The sequence below is a fragment of the Pieris rapae genome, chromosome 18, assembly GCF_905147795.1.
Source record: "Pieris rapae chromosome 18, ilPieRapa1.1, whole genome shotgun sequence".
Lineage (NCBI taxonomy): Eukaryota > Metazoa > Arthropoda > Insecta > Lepidoptera > Pieridae > Pieris > Pieris rapae.
This window is the reverse complement of record NC_059526.1, coordinates 496,990-514,919: the sequence shown is the minus strand read 5'-3', so window position 1 is coordinate 514,919 and position 17,930 is coordinate 496,990. Positions and strand designations below refer to the sequence as shown.

General features: G+C 30.8%; 1 protein-coding gene across 2 annotated transcripts in view; it reads left to right on the top strand.

The window, feature by feature from the left end:
- The window catches only part of LOC110994585, a 72,272-nt gene that overhangs the window by 41,430 nt on the left and 12,912 nt on the right, over positions 1–17,930 (top strand). For both annotated transcript variants that reach the window (XM_022261325.2, XM_022261324.2), the window contains exons 2-7: positions 4,052–4,147; positions 4,591–5,403; positions 5,505–5,664; positions 6,002–6,137; positions 6,356–6,460; positions 6,547–6,613. In XM_022261325.2, the coding sequence (XP_022117017.2) occupies positions 4,620–5,403; positions 5,505–5,664; positions 6,002–6,137; positions 6,356–6,460; positions 6,547–6,613 (1,252 nt within the window). In that variant the 5' untranslated portion in view covers positions 4,052–4,147; positions 4,591–4,619. The remainder of the gene's footprint in view (positions 1–4,051; positions 4,148–4,590; positions 5,404–5,504; positions 5,665–6,001; positions 6,138–6,355; positions 6,461–6,546; positions 6,614–17,930) is intronic.

Sequence of the window (17,930 nt, the reverse complement as noted above, 5' to 3'; positions counted from 1 at the left end):
AGTAATTGATTCGAATCGATTTTTTTATAAACTACATCGTAGTTTTTCTATGGCATCTCAAATATTTATAATATACGTTTTCACTTGACTTTGTTTCATTTAAGTTTGAACTAGACACATATTATCCCAAAATTCATTTGTAATCGCTTTGATAATATTCGCAAGCTTTGCCAAGTGCTACGTTAGCTACGAAATGCTACGAAAGTTAGGTCTACGTGTAATTCCTAACACTGTTTTTTTTTACATATCTCACTTTTATTAAAGTTGAAGTAAGAAAAATGAAATATAGATTGTTGACACCTACACTGTTACACCAATTTTGATGAATTCGAATGGAGACATATGATGCTTTTTGTTTTGTGCGTGGATATTGTCAAGTTTGTTTACTTGAACACTCAATTTAACCAAACGTTTATAACATAAGTACATTGCACGCAAACTGTGTCTATGGCAACCTTAGTAATACTTAAAGTCATTACACATACAACCTCTTTAATTACCGCCTCAAGAATGTGAAAAAAAACTGGCACAAAACATGTTACGTCAAACTTAGAATTAAAAAGTCAACGATCTAAATCAAAAACGTTCGAAATATGATTTAAAACGTGTTCCGGAGAAACTTGACGTTTCTAAAAACGAACTAGCGACCGCCATTATACATACGGGTAATGAGGGTGGACATACGGGCTGAGCGAATATTTGTTACGTATTATTTTTTAATATTTAAAATTATACTTTTTAAATTATTGAAACACTTTGATGGTTATTAAAAATAAATTGAAGTGATGAATAAAATGAGTACCCTTAATGTATCGATGTACTCGTTTTGTTAAATTATAAAGTGAAAATTTTTAATCCCAAAACTCATAATTGCTATGGAACATCCGTTAAATATATTAATTGAAGTTATAAAGTTTTTTCAATGGAACATTTACATAAACTGGAATTCTTAAGTCAAAATATCAAGCAGATCGCAGCCTCCGTGTGTCCGGAGAAGATAGTGTACTTTATAATATAATGTTTCAAATATTTCAAGGCTAACCGTTCTCAGCTGTCAATCATAATAAGCTATTTATCTCTCTTTAACTTATACAAAATAAATATATCTGGACTCCTCTAACACGCTCGATCAACCTCAACTTTATTTGAAAATTTGATTTTAAATATGGAATGAATAAGCATTATTATGGAATCTGTTCTTTATTTGAATTTTAATTCGTTTTTTAGACTACTGTTGTTTTTTGACGCTATAAGTATTGTATTTCCATAGAAATCTTGTTTGCTGGTTCTATAGCTATTCAAATTATAGGTTAGTAAAAAACTATAAAACTAGATCCTTGTCTTTGGTTAGTCTGTGAGTGACGGTTAAGGGGGAGTTGGTCATTATTCCAAATCGTAAAAAAATGACTATGAGTGAGTTTTTTAGAAACAGTGAGCTTTTACTAGAAATCATACACAGTTATTATGAAGAAAACAATTTTTTATAATAATCAAATTTGCTCGAAAATATGCGCAATGCGCAGCTGCTACCACAAAGTGCTTAGAGTTTCGTATTCTGCCTCGACATCCGACGATGCAACAATTGTCTGAAGGCAGCTTTTTTACTGGAAAGTTCTGAATAGAGCTTATTTCAATTAGTTATTATTATTCTCTTGTATCACTCAGGTATTTAAGATGACGCATAAGAGGTATGTTTATGAAATCTGATCTAGAATATTTGAACGGAATTCTCATCGAAATTGTCGAGTTTGTTATTGTAATTTTATATCGAAATTTGTGTGTTCAGCGGTTGACTAATCATTTATTTCTTATTTGATTTAACTGGGTGGGCTTACAAAATTTGTAATATCTAAATCTAAACATAATTAACAAATATAACAACAAATAGTTGTTACGTGTTAGATTTAAAACGTTGTTATTTAAAAATAAAAAAAACGTACTTATCAATTTTACGAGTAAAGGAATATTATATTATATTATTTCTTTCTTTCTTTCTTCTTTCTTTCTTTCATATATAAAACCTTATCAAAGATTTTTCAATTCATCAGTTTCTGCGTATCAGTTAAAATTAAAACCTACGCATATCCACGAAGTGATAAGGTAACAGAACTCTAAATTAGCCTTCTCGGAATGTAAGTGATAATGTAAACAAAATACTTACTTGATACTAAAGGGTTACTAACAGTTTTTTATGCTTTAGCTTACAAAAAAACTAAACTAAAAGTTACCGCACATAATATATTGTTCTTAATTTATGTTCGAAATTCGAAATTTTAAATACACTATTTAAGAATTGAAATGAATTTAAGACATTTACTAGCACAAAGTTTCACAGCAACAATGTGTTCGTTGTTGAAAAAATTAAAATTCTAATTTTAATGTTTCAAATTACACTTTTTTGGCGATGTTAGAATAATAAAATAATATACTAGCACAAAGTAAAACAGTAACAATTTGTTCATTTTTCAAAAATTTAAAATTCGAATTTTATAATTATGAAAAAAACACTTCCGTTAACCTTCAACCGCCATATTGAAAAACTTAATAAAACATACGCGTATGTAATTGTGTTTTATTGTTATTATTGAATATTGTATGCGCAAGGTTACCGCGAAAAAGGCAACATTATTATCATGGCTGTAGATTTACATGGATAATGGCTGTGATTAATAACAAGGCAGGAAAACGTCTTCATATAAGTGTGAAATGTATTGCGATGTGTTGAACCTCCATAATTTGATCTGAACAACTAAAATTATAATTACAACTTAGCCTTATATTCAGAAGAACTTACGAGCTTTTACATTAATGATTTCATCACCAACCGGTTCATATATCGATAAAACATCACTAACTGTCGATATATAAATGTCAACGTGTCACGTAACTAGATGTCGATATTTTTTCTCAGAAACAATGGGTTGTTTATTATTTAAATAAATATGTCGCTTGTATATAGATAACTTTAAGTTAACGAACATATACAAACCAACGTGAGTAACAAATATGTACGATTTTTTAAGGTTTTTTGGTTTAAGTTTATTTCTACTGTACACATTAAAAACAATTGGAAATTCAAATCTTTTCCTTACTGATTATCATATCTGTTAATAAATGAATACGTTTTTTATTTCACAGGTGTTCAAACCATACACACACACATTAATAGCATATTACAAATAAACAAAATATACACAATTCGTCTTTTTGCCCAAATCTTTCCGAGAAACTCGATTCGAACAAAAAACTATTCGATTGCTTTTGCGATTTATTAAGTGTTTTGCTTAATTTAAAATCATTCACCAGCTTAAAAATTATATTTACAAAACTGATAGAATGAGCTAATTGAACATGTCGTAGGTTCAATCCCCGGCTGTCCACGAATGGATTTTCTTACTATGTGCGCATTTAACAATGGATTGAAAGGTGTTGTTAAACATTTTGAGGAAACCTTGCCTTAGACCCAAACCGTAGACGGGGGTGTGTCAAGCACAGGAGGCTGATCACCTACTTGCCTATTAGATTGACAAATGACCATAAATTGAAGCCCAGAGCTAAAAAGATTTTGAATAAGCATATCCGCAGGTATTGCTAGTGTATAGTTGCTACACGATCTGGTTTCCTCAAATTTAGACCTTATAATTAATTACAAACATGATCGATGTATTTTTTGTAGTTTCAAACAGCATTACGTCACTTAAGTAGGTTTTTTGTGTTTTCGTAATTATTTATAAATTTAGCCGGAATTTGTATGTTTACCGCATGTGAAAAACATGCTTAAAGTATGAATCCTAACTAAGTGTTAGCTAAAAAGCTTTTTCTAACATGAATTTAAAAAAGCGTTCTTAAGCGCCAATCGCGTACTTAACTTAACCTATTTAAAAAAATATATATTAATTTACGTATATGTGGACCGGAATGGTCAAGGATATTAGGATAGATAGATTATACTAAACATCTATTATATAAATAAGTAACCTAGAACTTTATTTGATAAAGTAACGCAGTGTTAGTTGTACATTAAATAATTTGATATTTGTTTTTTTTTCAGATGCATCCCTGCTCGCCAAGGGTGTATATGAAGACTGAAAAATATATTTATTTGGCGAATTAGAATGTAAATGATATACATGAACAGTTTTGTTTGGTAAGTGACGTTTTGTCGAAATATCTAATTTCTAAGCAACCTGAATATAAATCAGTTAAATCTTCTGACAGATAGAAATAGATGGCATAGATCAGCAACTGTCGTATTTGTTTCCTGTGGTTTACCACACAGTCGTTTTATCAGAAGCTTTGCCATAAGTCAAGCAAAGCAAAGGTGTTGAATTTGGTGTGCTAATCCAAAATGTTATTAAAACAATAGCTGATTTTTTATTGCCAAACCAAAATTGAAATAATATTTAATAAACAACATTAAAGGTGAACTCAAAACATTGTACAGTATTCAGCTAATCTCAGCCAACAAAGACTATTGTTAATTCAACATTGTCTCCATTTATATCGAAACAAAATGAATCATATTATTGTACACACTAAAATGTGTTGAATTCAAATTTTATTGTTTGTAATCTTCGTGCATTGTTTCAGGTCGCTCTCAGGTCGATTGAGTTAGAGCAATGACTACTGCGATGGCAGCGCATCAAGAACCGATACATGAGCGACTTCAACCAGGACCGGAAGAACCTATCTACCTCCATGGAGCCTCTTGGACAGAGACTAACGATAACCAGGAAGAGCATAGCACGGACATGTCGCCTTACTACAACATGCCAAAAAGGAATAAAAGAAAGAACTTCAAGCCACGATGCGCACCCAACGCGACGACTTACTCTGATGAATCAGAAAACTGTGATATCGAGACTCCTATAAACGGAGACAGAACAGATAACCATGAAGACTCTAAAATTACTGTCAAAAACTTTAGCCTACTTAAATCTGGTGCTGTTGATTTGAGCAGACGGCTTAGCACAGACTCAAACGAGAACATAGATGCTAATTACGAAAATAGATTAGATGATAAGAAAGTTGACACATTTCAAAGGTCATATATACATAGCTTGCAAATCAATGATACCGACAGGGATCGAACAGTTTTAAACTTTAGCAATTTACAAAATAAAACTTTTTGTGCCAAAAATCCATTTGCGATTTCACAATTAATTAAAACTAATTCGCCGACACGGCGAAGGGATTCAGAAGATGAGGGAAAGGATATTAATAGCAATGAAAGAGAGAATATTGAGGAAGGTGAAGGGCAGCAAAATGGTGACACAGCTAGTAGAATTCTGAGGGATTATGCAATGAATACGATGAAGGAGTTTTTAGGGATTTATGGGTTGTCGTCAGACGAAGTAGCCGACGCTATAAGTGGACAAATACGGGCTTTAGAAGCACTACAAGGTGAGTATCTCATCCAGAATATTATTTCTTACACAAAAAAATAACTTCAGAATCTGTGAAAAAGCAGTTGATGTCAAATCTAAAAAAAAATATTGTATTAGGTAAACCATTCACCCAGCTACCGCTAAGCCTGAAGCGTAGACATGATTCTGGTGATGGCACAGAGAGGAGTACCAGAAGGTCTTCTTCAGCAACAGAAGACGAGAGCTCAACCAATATAACACCACCGAAGACACCGGATAACGATATTGAAGCTCAAAGGTAATTTTTTTTGTAGAAACTACGCATTGTACTCATTGATACATAGAATCAAATATAATAATATCTTTTGATTGTTTTTATAATATTGCTTGGGATTAGTATCCTATGTGTAAGTATTCATGTGTTTATTAAGTTAGTAGAAGTAGTTAAACTGCTGATCCGGTTTTAATAAATAGATAAGACCTTGATTAATATTAATCATAATTCTGTAGAGTTTTTTTATATAATTAATGGTATGAATGTGTCAACTTATATTATTGTAAAATGATTTTTTTTATCTGTAAATTGATATTTAATATAATATTATATGTATGATGATAAATCTCGTATTATTTAGGCAAAGAGCACTTCAAATAATAAATCAACAATCTATGAGATTATACAAAAGTCAAAACCAAGAGGAAGATGGTAGCGGCTCTGATGACGGAGACCAGACACTAGACTTGAGTGTATCTAGAGATACTGATGGTCAGGTAAGAGACAGTTATTAGTTACTATTTTATAACTAGTATATTTATAAAGAAACCCCTCAGTAGGGTATGGACCATAAGAAAAATAATCTAAGGACAATATATGTATATTCCATTGATATTTTTAAAGGTTTTAATTATTGTTTGCCGCGATTTTAAATGAATGTTGTATAAAGCGATGATAACTTCATTCTACGTATATATAAATACAATCATTTCAGGAACAATCGACCACTTCCAGCACTGGTAACAGTATCTCAGAGTTTGAACAACAAAATATGTTGATGAGAAAAAACCTAGAGGACTTAGCCAATTTACAAATGCAGGTAATTTCAAATATATAATTAGATAATAAATAGCATTGTAAACAAAAAATTATTTTAAAACAATTAAATATTATAAAACATTCCAGGGTTTCTTCCAAAAACAATCTATGATGGACGGAGATGATTCGCAAGAAAGAAAATTGCAGGCGAGCGGTAAGTTGTTATAATAACCTTATTAATTGTTTCTAATGGTTATCTTTAACCACTTCCTTAAAAATAAAATTATAACTAAAATTTCAAAAATCCCAAACAATATCATTTTAACATGACCTATGCTGATGCAGAAAATATTTATCTATTACCTAATATAATATTTTTGCGTTAAAAGAATTACTTTTGGGCCAATAAAAAGTTTAGAAAAACATGTGTAGTAACATTCTTAAAACATGTAATTTCTATTACACTAGATAAATGAAAACGACACAATACATTCGAGAATGATTAGGAAGATTTTAAATGTCCCTGTAAATCTGTTTAACGGTGACACAGTTTCTCTACTAATTGTCAGTATTTGCAAGATGTCGCTAATCACCTCTCACTTACTACCATGTTTGCTACTCAGCGGATAATAATTTTACGACGGAATATGAATTTCTCACAAGTGTTTGAAGTCAAACGTTTTAAAAATAGAATTTGAGTTTAAAAGCTTTTAAGATTATTTGAGTATTATGAAAATTTATACGTTAATAATTGCCTTTACGTACGCACTTTGATAAAACTCTCCCATTGAATTTATCTACTTTGCAAAAGTTAAAAGATAATAATTTATAAACTTTTCTCAATGTAGGTATCTACGGATATTTTAGTAACTTCTAATTTAACAAGGAAAATAAAATTACTGGCATTTGTGGATGGAAAATGAAAACAATTATACTATAGTAATACGGATATAAACAAGTAGCTTTTCCAGACATATTCGAAATAATACTCGATACGTTTCAAATTTTCGCAAATCCTGCCAAAGGCGTTTTTTTACGAAAATTGGTAACACAATAAAGCTTATGCGCGGGAGCTTTCAAACAAATTAATCCTACGATCTCCTCACGTCTACTTTTCAAATAATACATTTAAAATATTCCTATGATTGTTTACCAATAATAATAATTATGAAATTTTGTTGTTTAGATCATCTGACACGTATTCTGTTTAAAACATGCCGGCGTCTTCAATATTGAACGGTCCCCTAGTTTAACACTATGTCGTGTTAGTCTTTGAACGTAAAAACACAGCTACGTACGAGCAAACAAAAAACCTAACTGTCCCGATAATGAGATGCAATACAAATAAGATAATGGGAGACACAGACTAAATTATTTCTCCACAAAACAGTGGATTCTTTACACGTCCCCGCGAAATGTGACAGCTCACTAATTTATTCTGTGATCGGTTTTCATAGTTTTAGTTATCGATTGGGCAAATGTTTGTCTTGGGCGTTGAACTTTGAAATGTTTATAATTTCTGGGAACAGAAAAGGCGCAATCCTTATTACGCCCACGTAACGAGTATTTATATAGAAGGCTACCGAGTACAGGCTTTTCTTAATAGAACCTACTTTTGGAGCCAGTTAAGCATAACTTTGAAAATGCTTTGGAAATTTGATATTAAAACAGTTAAAATTTTAATATTGCATTTTCAGTTGTGTATTTATTTGTTGTTAACATAATATATACATATTAATTGCAATTGCAATTTAATTAAACTGCTTAGGTACTAGGTAGTCTAAAAGTGTTTGTAAACTAAGGTTTCAAAAGCCCATAACGTAAAAGATTCAAAAAATGTAAATTCAATTTAAAAATCGTCGATTAAAAAAATTGTCTCAATCCTCAGTTAAATTGTAAATATTTGATATTAGTGTCATTGGGACGTAGTATCCTAGCCGGCCCCTACAGTAAATGGTAATTGTGAAAACCTCGGTCGCCCTAATCTTCTCAATAGAGCAAATTCATTCAATTGCTGGGAGCGAAGATTTCATAACTTCAGCTCATCAATCTATATTAATGTGTCCGTTTATTTTGGGTTATTATTTTGTTTGTGTTGTATTTAAGCATACAAAATAAAAATTAACTGCCTAAGATTTAATATATAGTAAGGCATTTCTCACAAGTCAGTCAAAAAGATATTTAATATATATTAGGAAATATTTTGCGGATTTATATTTCTTTAATTTTGTGTATCGATGTTTTATAATAATAATAAGATAATATTGAATATTTCGCACTGCAACTCATTACCTACCATGGGGTCCTACCATAAACATTCTTAAAATAATCCAGTTCAGATGCATTTCAGTTTACACAAAAAACACAAATATCATATCATCACGACAACTATGAATCTGTCTAGCTTTTGATAAATACTTTTTTTATTGTCTCTACACAATGACATCATTTAACATAACGGTCTAGCTTTATATATATGTATAAGTAATTGAAAACTAACCTAATTACTAAACAATGATATTTAACTTAACTAATTTAACAGATTATATTATATTACTATTAAGACACTCTGTTCTTTTGAAACTTTTTTCGCTAACCAGTACTAAAGACTAATTGAGCACTAATACTAATACTTATGTTTTCGTCCTTTTTAATAACATAATAATTAAATCTTACCGTTAAATCACGTAAATAAAAGTTAGTAAGTATAGTCGCATGAAAAAGGTAATAAAAATATTCGTTCGCACGGTAATAAACCCCCGACCGGACGGACTATGAGACCAGACTATTACACGATAAATGGGAAACCATTTGCCTATTTGTGCCCCACTGTCCTCGCTGATACACTTAATAACCTGAGTGCACTGGTTTTCCTCTTTTAACGCGGGAAACGTTTATAGAAACATTTAAACTTGGTAGAATGGAAAAGTTCTCGTCGTCGTAGCATAGTTTTAATTATGAATAAATTAAGAAGGGCTCGCGAAAGCGTTGCCGGCCTTTAAGAATAGGTAGGATCGTTTCATAAAGAGCTCCAAGTCTTGTGTCGCATCTCACTACTTACAGATTTCTTACAGTTGCGATTGGAAGTTTTTAATAATGTAACGGGTATATGTTCGGTGACCTTAATACCCATTGGTTCCTCCAGATCGTACCAGGAGGCCCCAGACGTTATATGATAAATTGTATCACTGCCTACTTACCATTTGGCAGGATATCATATTATCTTTAGCTTACTGATAAGGCCTCTTATGTATTGTACAGAATTATTCGTAATTAATTTCAGTTGCAAATTCCGTGTAGCTAGTCATACCATTAGTTCTTAGAACAGTAAGAACTTATTAATTGCTCTGTTATGTCTGCGATACTGTGAATGGTGATAGGATTCTTCTTAGTATTTAAGTTTATAAAGAATAACGAAAACGATGGGTATCGTTTCAGTGATTTAACTAGAAAAGGCTTTCGTCACGGCAAATTACTTTAATTGATAACTCTAACCTTTTTTTATCTAGCTCTCAGATTTCTGTATGAGTTTCATGATAATTTGTCAACATAATAGTCAAGCAGGTGATCATCCTCCTGTGCTTGACAAATGTCGATGTTTTGGGTCTAAGGCAAGCCGGTTTCCTCTCGGTGTTTTTCTTCCCCGTTCGAGCGATTGTTAAATACGCCTACAGAAAATCCACAGCCAGGGATGAACCAACAACCTCAGAGCTGAGAATCGCACGCGGAAACCACCAGGCCAACACTGCTCTGACAGATACTACATATATTTACAGTAGACAAAAAGTTTGCGATTAAAATTTTGACATGCCTTTTTTGTTTACATTTTTACCATAAATAGTTTTTTTTAATAATGAGTCCATTTGTCACGTATATTCAAACACAGGTAGCACAACTGCTAAATAAAAGGCGCTTTAAACATTTTGCGGTTTCATTAATATTAAAATCGTCCGAAAATTATTTAAATTCACTTTTACTTAATGGCGTCTATAAATTAAAATAACGAGTTATTCTTGCAAAATTAGACTATAAAGTTTATTGCTTATTGACTAATTAATCGATTATGATCAATTCGTTTACATTTCGATTGTGTATTCTGTTAGATATTTTGTCTTTAGACATTATTTTTGTTACTTTTACATATGATTTTTTTTAAAGTGAGTGTTGCACTGCTTTATTTTACTATGGTAAGAACCGACTCAATGTTATTAAAGTGGTTCAATTCTTCAAAGCTTATTGAATTAAAGCGCGCTTTAGCGTTTCCGGCGGACATGTATCGTAGACGAACTATGCCTATGTTCAATACGACTCAACCATTTAACTACTAATTAATAAAATAATAAAAAAAAAAATCCAAAAAAAGGGTTGTGACAAAATTCATATATCGCTAGTCCATACACGAGAGAGTCCCTGTGCTGTGGATAACCAGAAAACAATTATTCCGTGGTACATGGTACATGTTTAAAACAGTTTAAAAAAACAGCAATTTTAGTGTTACAACTGTGTCTTATAAGATACGAGCTGACCCGGCGAACCTCGTCCCATCTAACAGTCTAATAATGTCTTGTTTACTGTAGTTACACTTAATTTAGGATTTCATTACAACTTATTTTGCAAATACAGAATTGTTTTATTGTCTGCATTGCAAAAGTAAAATGGCAGTTGATGAGGTTTCACCTCAAGATTGGAATTTATTGAGCTGACACGAATTCTATGTAAATTGTTGCGTAGTTTTGTCAACAGATGGCCCCACATGCTGTTTGCATTCGTAAAATTTATTTATTTATTTATTGTTATTCGATAACTTATCCGATATTTTATTACCTATTCTATGCTATTCGGAGCGGAGAACATGTCACCAAGGAAAGTAAGCTAACATTGGTCCATCGGTCTTTACAAATAAAATAAAAAAGTTTCTACTTCGTCTTTAAAAGTTTACGTGTAAATTATTTTGAATTTAAATGAAATATAAATTACCTTAATAAATTTTTGTTCCATAAATTGGTGATAAATCGAATATTTTCTCATAATGCAATTAACAAAATTATAGAAACGCCTCAAATACTCATAATTAACATCTAAATAACTCAATAGCCTTAAGACATTAGAAAGGGACACAAAATGTTAATAACAAGCGAGTAACAAGGACCAAAAAAATCGGAATATTAATAAGTGGGAAGTTCGAAAAGATCGTAATCGAGAATCGTGAACAATCGATGCGTCATTCGATTCTTTATTTGGATTCAAATATTTTAGATTTCGTTTTTCAATACGACTGTTAAGAATGTTATTTTAATTATTTACGTTTTTGCATTACATTGGCTGGACATTTATTTCATTTGAATTGGTTTAAAAGGCTCACAAATCTAACATGCATTATTTATTATTAATAAACACATTTTTATTATTTTTACTTTTGGATGCTAAATTTCGTGTGTTTGTCTTTCGTCTATTTAAGAGGATTTCTTACAAAATTCTACGAAGTAAAGATTCGTTCATTATACCTGTCGACGTCATTTACGTGTAAAATACCAAATTAAGGTTTCAAATACAATGTAAAATGTTCTTATTGAATCAAAAATTATTGAACTAAGTATTTGCTGAAGCCTTTGACAGCTTGTCGCTAAATTCTTAAGCTGTAATTCCATTTGTTGTTCAGTTTTCAAGTTATCCTGGAATTTACTAATTCGTTTTAATATTCATTCAACAATCAATGTAGAAAAATGTTTCGATATAAAATGTTTTAATATCACTTTATGCTGTAAATTCTCGCATTAAACACAATTATTTCCATATTCATATCAACATGGGAATCCAATGACAAATGAAACCACGCGAATACGGGAATTTCAAAGATTAAATACCTTTTATTTATTTCTAATAATATAGAAATTCTTAAAACCTGATTCGTAACTAAAAAAAGTTTAATTGCGGCAAAAATATAGAAAATTTGTTTTTAAGAAAAATAAAAACAATTGGAATACTATCTCGTAAATATATTACGTTATAGCATGTATAATTTAAATAGTTACAATAGCTTTTAAGTCTACAATTCCCTTTTAAAAATAATGGCAGTTATCATCATGGAGTAAAAAAGCAACACCTACGGATTTAATGCGCGTATAATTTCTTTGTGGCACCGCAGAATGAGCAGACATCATAAAATATGCATTTCTTTTTGTGCGTGTGTGTGCGGTGTGTACACACTAACCGGCTTCAACCTGGGCCTTATACCTTTAGCTATTAAGGTCGCAAAAAATAATTAAAAATAAATATAATTTCGAAAACGTAAATAATTTGCAATTATTGGTGGTAATAAAAAACTAATAAATGTCAAGATACAGGTTTCAATTCTACGTTTTGAGGTTAACACATCATATATATAAAATTACTACATTCAAAAGCATTCTAAGTCCCTCATATGTGAACCGGCCCGTCCCGAACAAAAGCACACATACATACACAACACAATAACTCAATCGCAAACATGCGCATTTTGCATATTCATTGAGTTCATATCTTTGTATAAATTATAATGCATTACAACACGCTCTTATGATATGGAATGGGGTATAAGACACGACTATTTTTACTATATGTATATGCTGAGAATCATTCAAATTAGATTATTTATATATTTGTACTTCTTTACTTGACATGTATCGAAACTTGTTCAATTTTTGTATCGTTTGCCCTTGAATCGTCATTCGATACAAAACCACCAGTATTCCTACAAAACTTAAAAAGTGTAAGTTAGTTTCTAGGTCTTGAAATATCTATTATAAAATTATAATAAGCCACGCTGTTTTTTTATAAACATATCTGACACAGATTTTTAGTCAAATGTGGGTTTACATAACTTGTAGCTGAAATTAAAAACATTGAAAGATTTTTTAGATGGATTTAAATAGAAAACTTGAAGATTAATTTCTGAATAATAATTGTAATGATATGTTCCATACAAAATTGTACATTTTCCATTAATGCCAAAGTCGTTTTACGAATTCTTAAAAATATTCTTCGAACGAAAATAATTAAACATAGGTTATGTTTACATTTTTATATGATATCATCACTATTCCAAGAAATACTTGAAACGTGTGCACACAAATATTAACTTTACTCCCTTAAAATAAGATTTATGATCGTGTAAAGTGATTTCAAGTTCCTAAATTGTTATTCTTAACAGAGTTAATTCTTAAGAATGAAATCTCTTAAGAGATGACGGTTTTATTTTAAACAAAGCTTTATTTCTAATTAATAATATGCATTCATACACGAGGCTATTTTGTTAATAAACGACACATTCCTAATCATAAGGTTTTTAATAGGGATGTATCCGATATCGTTCCCGATGCCGATATATCGGCGATACTTTGAGTTTCCCGATATGTCGGCATTGGCGACAGACTTGTGTGATAGACTTTCTCCCCAAAACAGGAGAATGTTCTGTTTTTTTAAACAAAAATCTTATCGATGTTTATTTTAATTACAGTGACAGTTATTTATTTTATTATAATTTAATTATTACTCTAAATTCTTAACTTTATATACCTAACAAACCTTTAATCTTATTCAAAGGTTGTGAGTGTATATGTTTTTAATAAAAATTAAAAACTAACCAAATTTGATGTATATCTTAATTTTATTCTAATTCACTAAGCGTTGGTATCGGTATCGGTATCGACGACATATCTATAAAAGTATCGACATCGGTATATCGTATCGGCATATAGGCGTATCGATGCATCCCTAGTTTTTATCTTCCATTTAATAATTGCCAACAAATTACTTCTTAGACCTAAGCTCGAGTCGTCTCAAGATACGTGTAGATATTCCCTATAACATTTTTGGCAGAGCTCAAAACAATTTGATAATATCTTCGATAACATTATACATAATAATATGAATTATATTATAGAAATTCAATACTTCCTGGATATTGTTTTCAATTACTTTGATGCTATAAATAATTCTCATGCCTTTACCTAGCGATGTTTGGAATAGTAAACATCTAAGCGTTTAATTCTAGATATGGATATTGATATTAAAATTGAATTAGAATTTTAAAGGAATTCCTTCGATACAAATAACACATTTGTATGGTCTGGCTTCTCGCAATTTAGTGCTAAGGAAATATTCACACATGCTGTTGGTAAAGGAAATCGTGAGGAAATTGGCACATATAAGACTCAGAAATACTACACACATATATAATGTAACAGAATAGAAATATAGGATTAATACGATATAACATTTGTAATTATAATATAAAAGTGTCTCCTCGAATGGCAGCTTATTAGCAAGATTAATCCGCAAAACGCGAACATCAACAAAATCGATTTACGATTAATCGATTATCAGAATTGATAACTCGATACAATCGTCCGTCCTTAGACCTTAGTATTTAATTGGTTGAATTTATTTAGCATTCAGAAGCTTCTTTGTAATTGGTCTTTGTAGGAGGGAGTTACGATGCCAACCATGTTTGTGATTAGGGTAATTGTATGTACTTTCTTGCTTTAACCGCTTTTGTTTTGTATAACTAACAATTCAACACATTAATGCTGATACTATTTAAGTATCATTTACCCGTTAACGTTAAGACAATCCTAGGGATACGTAACAGTGGGTTATTAAGGGTCTTGCTGTTTCGTTAGTTCGATGGTTACAGTGGAGTAGTTTAAAAAACAATTCATACTTGACAACTGTGTTCCAAATTTAAATTTTAGAATGATAACAATTGAAACATTAAATCTGGTAACGAAAATCCTAAAAGCAAAAAACAATAGAATAAAGTAGGCTTTAGAGAAGGAAGGAACCTAAGAACAATTCAAATTTCGCAATCGTGTTCCAAATTTAAATTTGAGAATTAAAATTATCGGAACCTTAAATCTGTCAAGTACAAGAGTAAAAATGTTGTAAGGGAAATAAAAGCTAAACAAGCCCATGCGGAATCGTTTACAAGTCGCAAGTGGGGAGAAACGAAGTTATACAGAGCAGACACGGTGCTATTTCATATCGACGTCGATATCTACTGGTGGCTATAGGGTTTTGGAATTTAAAACTCAAAGAAAACTAACGTATACAATTACTTACAATTTTTATATGCCTTAATACGAAATTGCGAAATTAAATTTGTCTATGCTTATGTCAGTCAGAAAAGTGATTTAAATATAACTTGACGTAGCAACTTTCTGATAAATTTCTGACTTTTAGAAGTACTGTTTGAATAACAATGGGCAGGAGGCTTTTAGAGTCGTAAGCCGACCTTTTGCGTATTCCTGTCTTTCCTTTGGTCACAGATCATCACATCATAGATCAAGCTTTTTCACTTTATCCAAAAAACATAAAATAAAAATATAAATATTTATATTCAAACTAAAATATCAACTCAGACAGTGTCTATCGCTTTAGATCTACGTAATCGCGCTGTAGATCCTCGATCGATCCTGATTTGATCTACGCGCATAATTACCCCTTTCATCTGCCGCCGGTATGTAAACGTCGTCTTGTAATTAATGAACTTAATAAACAAAGCCGTATGACTAATACTAGCTTTTTTACTTTGAATACTGTTGATTGTGTTTTAACGCTGTAGCCCAGTGGTTAGCGTATTTAATCAACGAAACATTTCTTTCAGAATGGCGAAAATGTCTGTTTTATTTATTTATAAGTATCTTACAGCTACACATAGACAATATTAGATAATATACATAGCTAAATAGTTACTTCTGCTAAAAAAAGTCTTTCAGCTTCCGAAAAAAAATCCTCACCTCATAATTTTTAATGTTACATTCGCCACATCGTATCGTAAAAGTCAGTTGATGTAGAAAAGAAGGTAGCCCCATGCCCCATTGGAACGTAATAAAATAACGAATTAACCAATCGACCAGTTAATATGAAATTGTAAAATTCCATTCACAAAATCCCACGATACAAACAATAAGTCTTATCGACACAGGAAATCGTTACATTATTAACAAAGTATTTGCTAAATATTAAACATTGTCATTGTACTGAAATGTTTTTTGTTATCTTCAATTTGTGTGTTAATATTTTAACTTGTTATTAAAATCTTCCAAGAACTTCTGCTTGATTTCCCTTTTTATCCTCCTTTAAATATTCTCCCAAGAAAATCTATATTAGGTCCTTATTCAAATGGATGTATGCCTCATGTTCCAGATTGAACGAATACAGAATTTTATTTCTCATTACAAAATTATATATTACTATATGATATATTTTACATGAGAAGCTTAATATATAACCGATGGCCCTTTAAATTCATTAAACACGTAATAACAGAATAATAACTAAACGTTGTTAAATTTGAATTGTTTTTTTAATTATTATACTGTAATCATCGAACTAACAAAACAGTGAGATCCTACTTTAACCTACTGATTCGTGTCCCTATGATTGTTTTAATGTTAACGGGATACTTTAATAGTATATAATATATTAATTACAATATTAAATATCATTTAAATCACACGACTAGTATATTAATTCCACAAGTGTTCATTAAATATTTTTAATTCATCATGTAATTTTGATCTTTCCTTGGGTTTTCTTTGAAGCGTGTCAAATGAAATCACCCATTGATACCCAAATTCGTTAAAAAGGATGCAACACACCTCAATTCTTAACTTTCCGTTCAATGAATTACGAAATTATATTCCCATTGTCTTGCTTGAATGAGCCGAAACACATTTCCGAAAACCTCATATTTATATCTGATGGTCGGACCATTGTTTTGTTCTATAAAACTAGCGGTCACCGCGGTTCCGTTCCATTATAATACGTTTTCATATTGATCCTAATAATATTAAATGTTTTCTTTGCTTTAACGCGCTAATCAACAGTTTTAATTACGCAAATAAAATCGCGGACCACAATTTTTTTTAATTTTTCAAAGACTTAAAATAAAGTTTAACCAACGCATTTATAACTGTAATCTTTATAAAGTAAACATACTATACATCTAAGAAGAAAAGAAAGAAGATATTTTTTTAATAACCAAATATTCCAATTGGAGTTTTTATCGAAGATAAGAGTACTGTAAATTCAACTAACAGCACATACTTTTCAATTAAAATATCATCAAAATGGATACAGGTACCTTGAAGGTAACCCACAATGTGAATGTACAGACGTCAATTGTACAATTTTATTATAGTTATTCGTTGTTTTATAAATTAGACTTTGAGGTAATTTAGTTTTTTCCGTCTCAAGATTAGATCATTCTTTTGTTTTTGTGACGGCGTTTTCTTGTGGTTTTTAGAATCTTCGTAATACACTTTTGGGTTTTTTCACTTAAGAAGTAATTTTGTTTAAAATGAATAAGTAGTTTTAGTGATAATTTTTCACATTCAGTACTTACACGAGTAATTTTTTATTTGCAGTACAATGACATTTAGAAAAAAAAATACAGCTGGGTTTTGAACACGTGACCTATTGGTTGAGATTTTACCACAAGTTTAGTTGGACTTATTAACGGATCAGATTACTAAAGAATGAAAAATTAA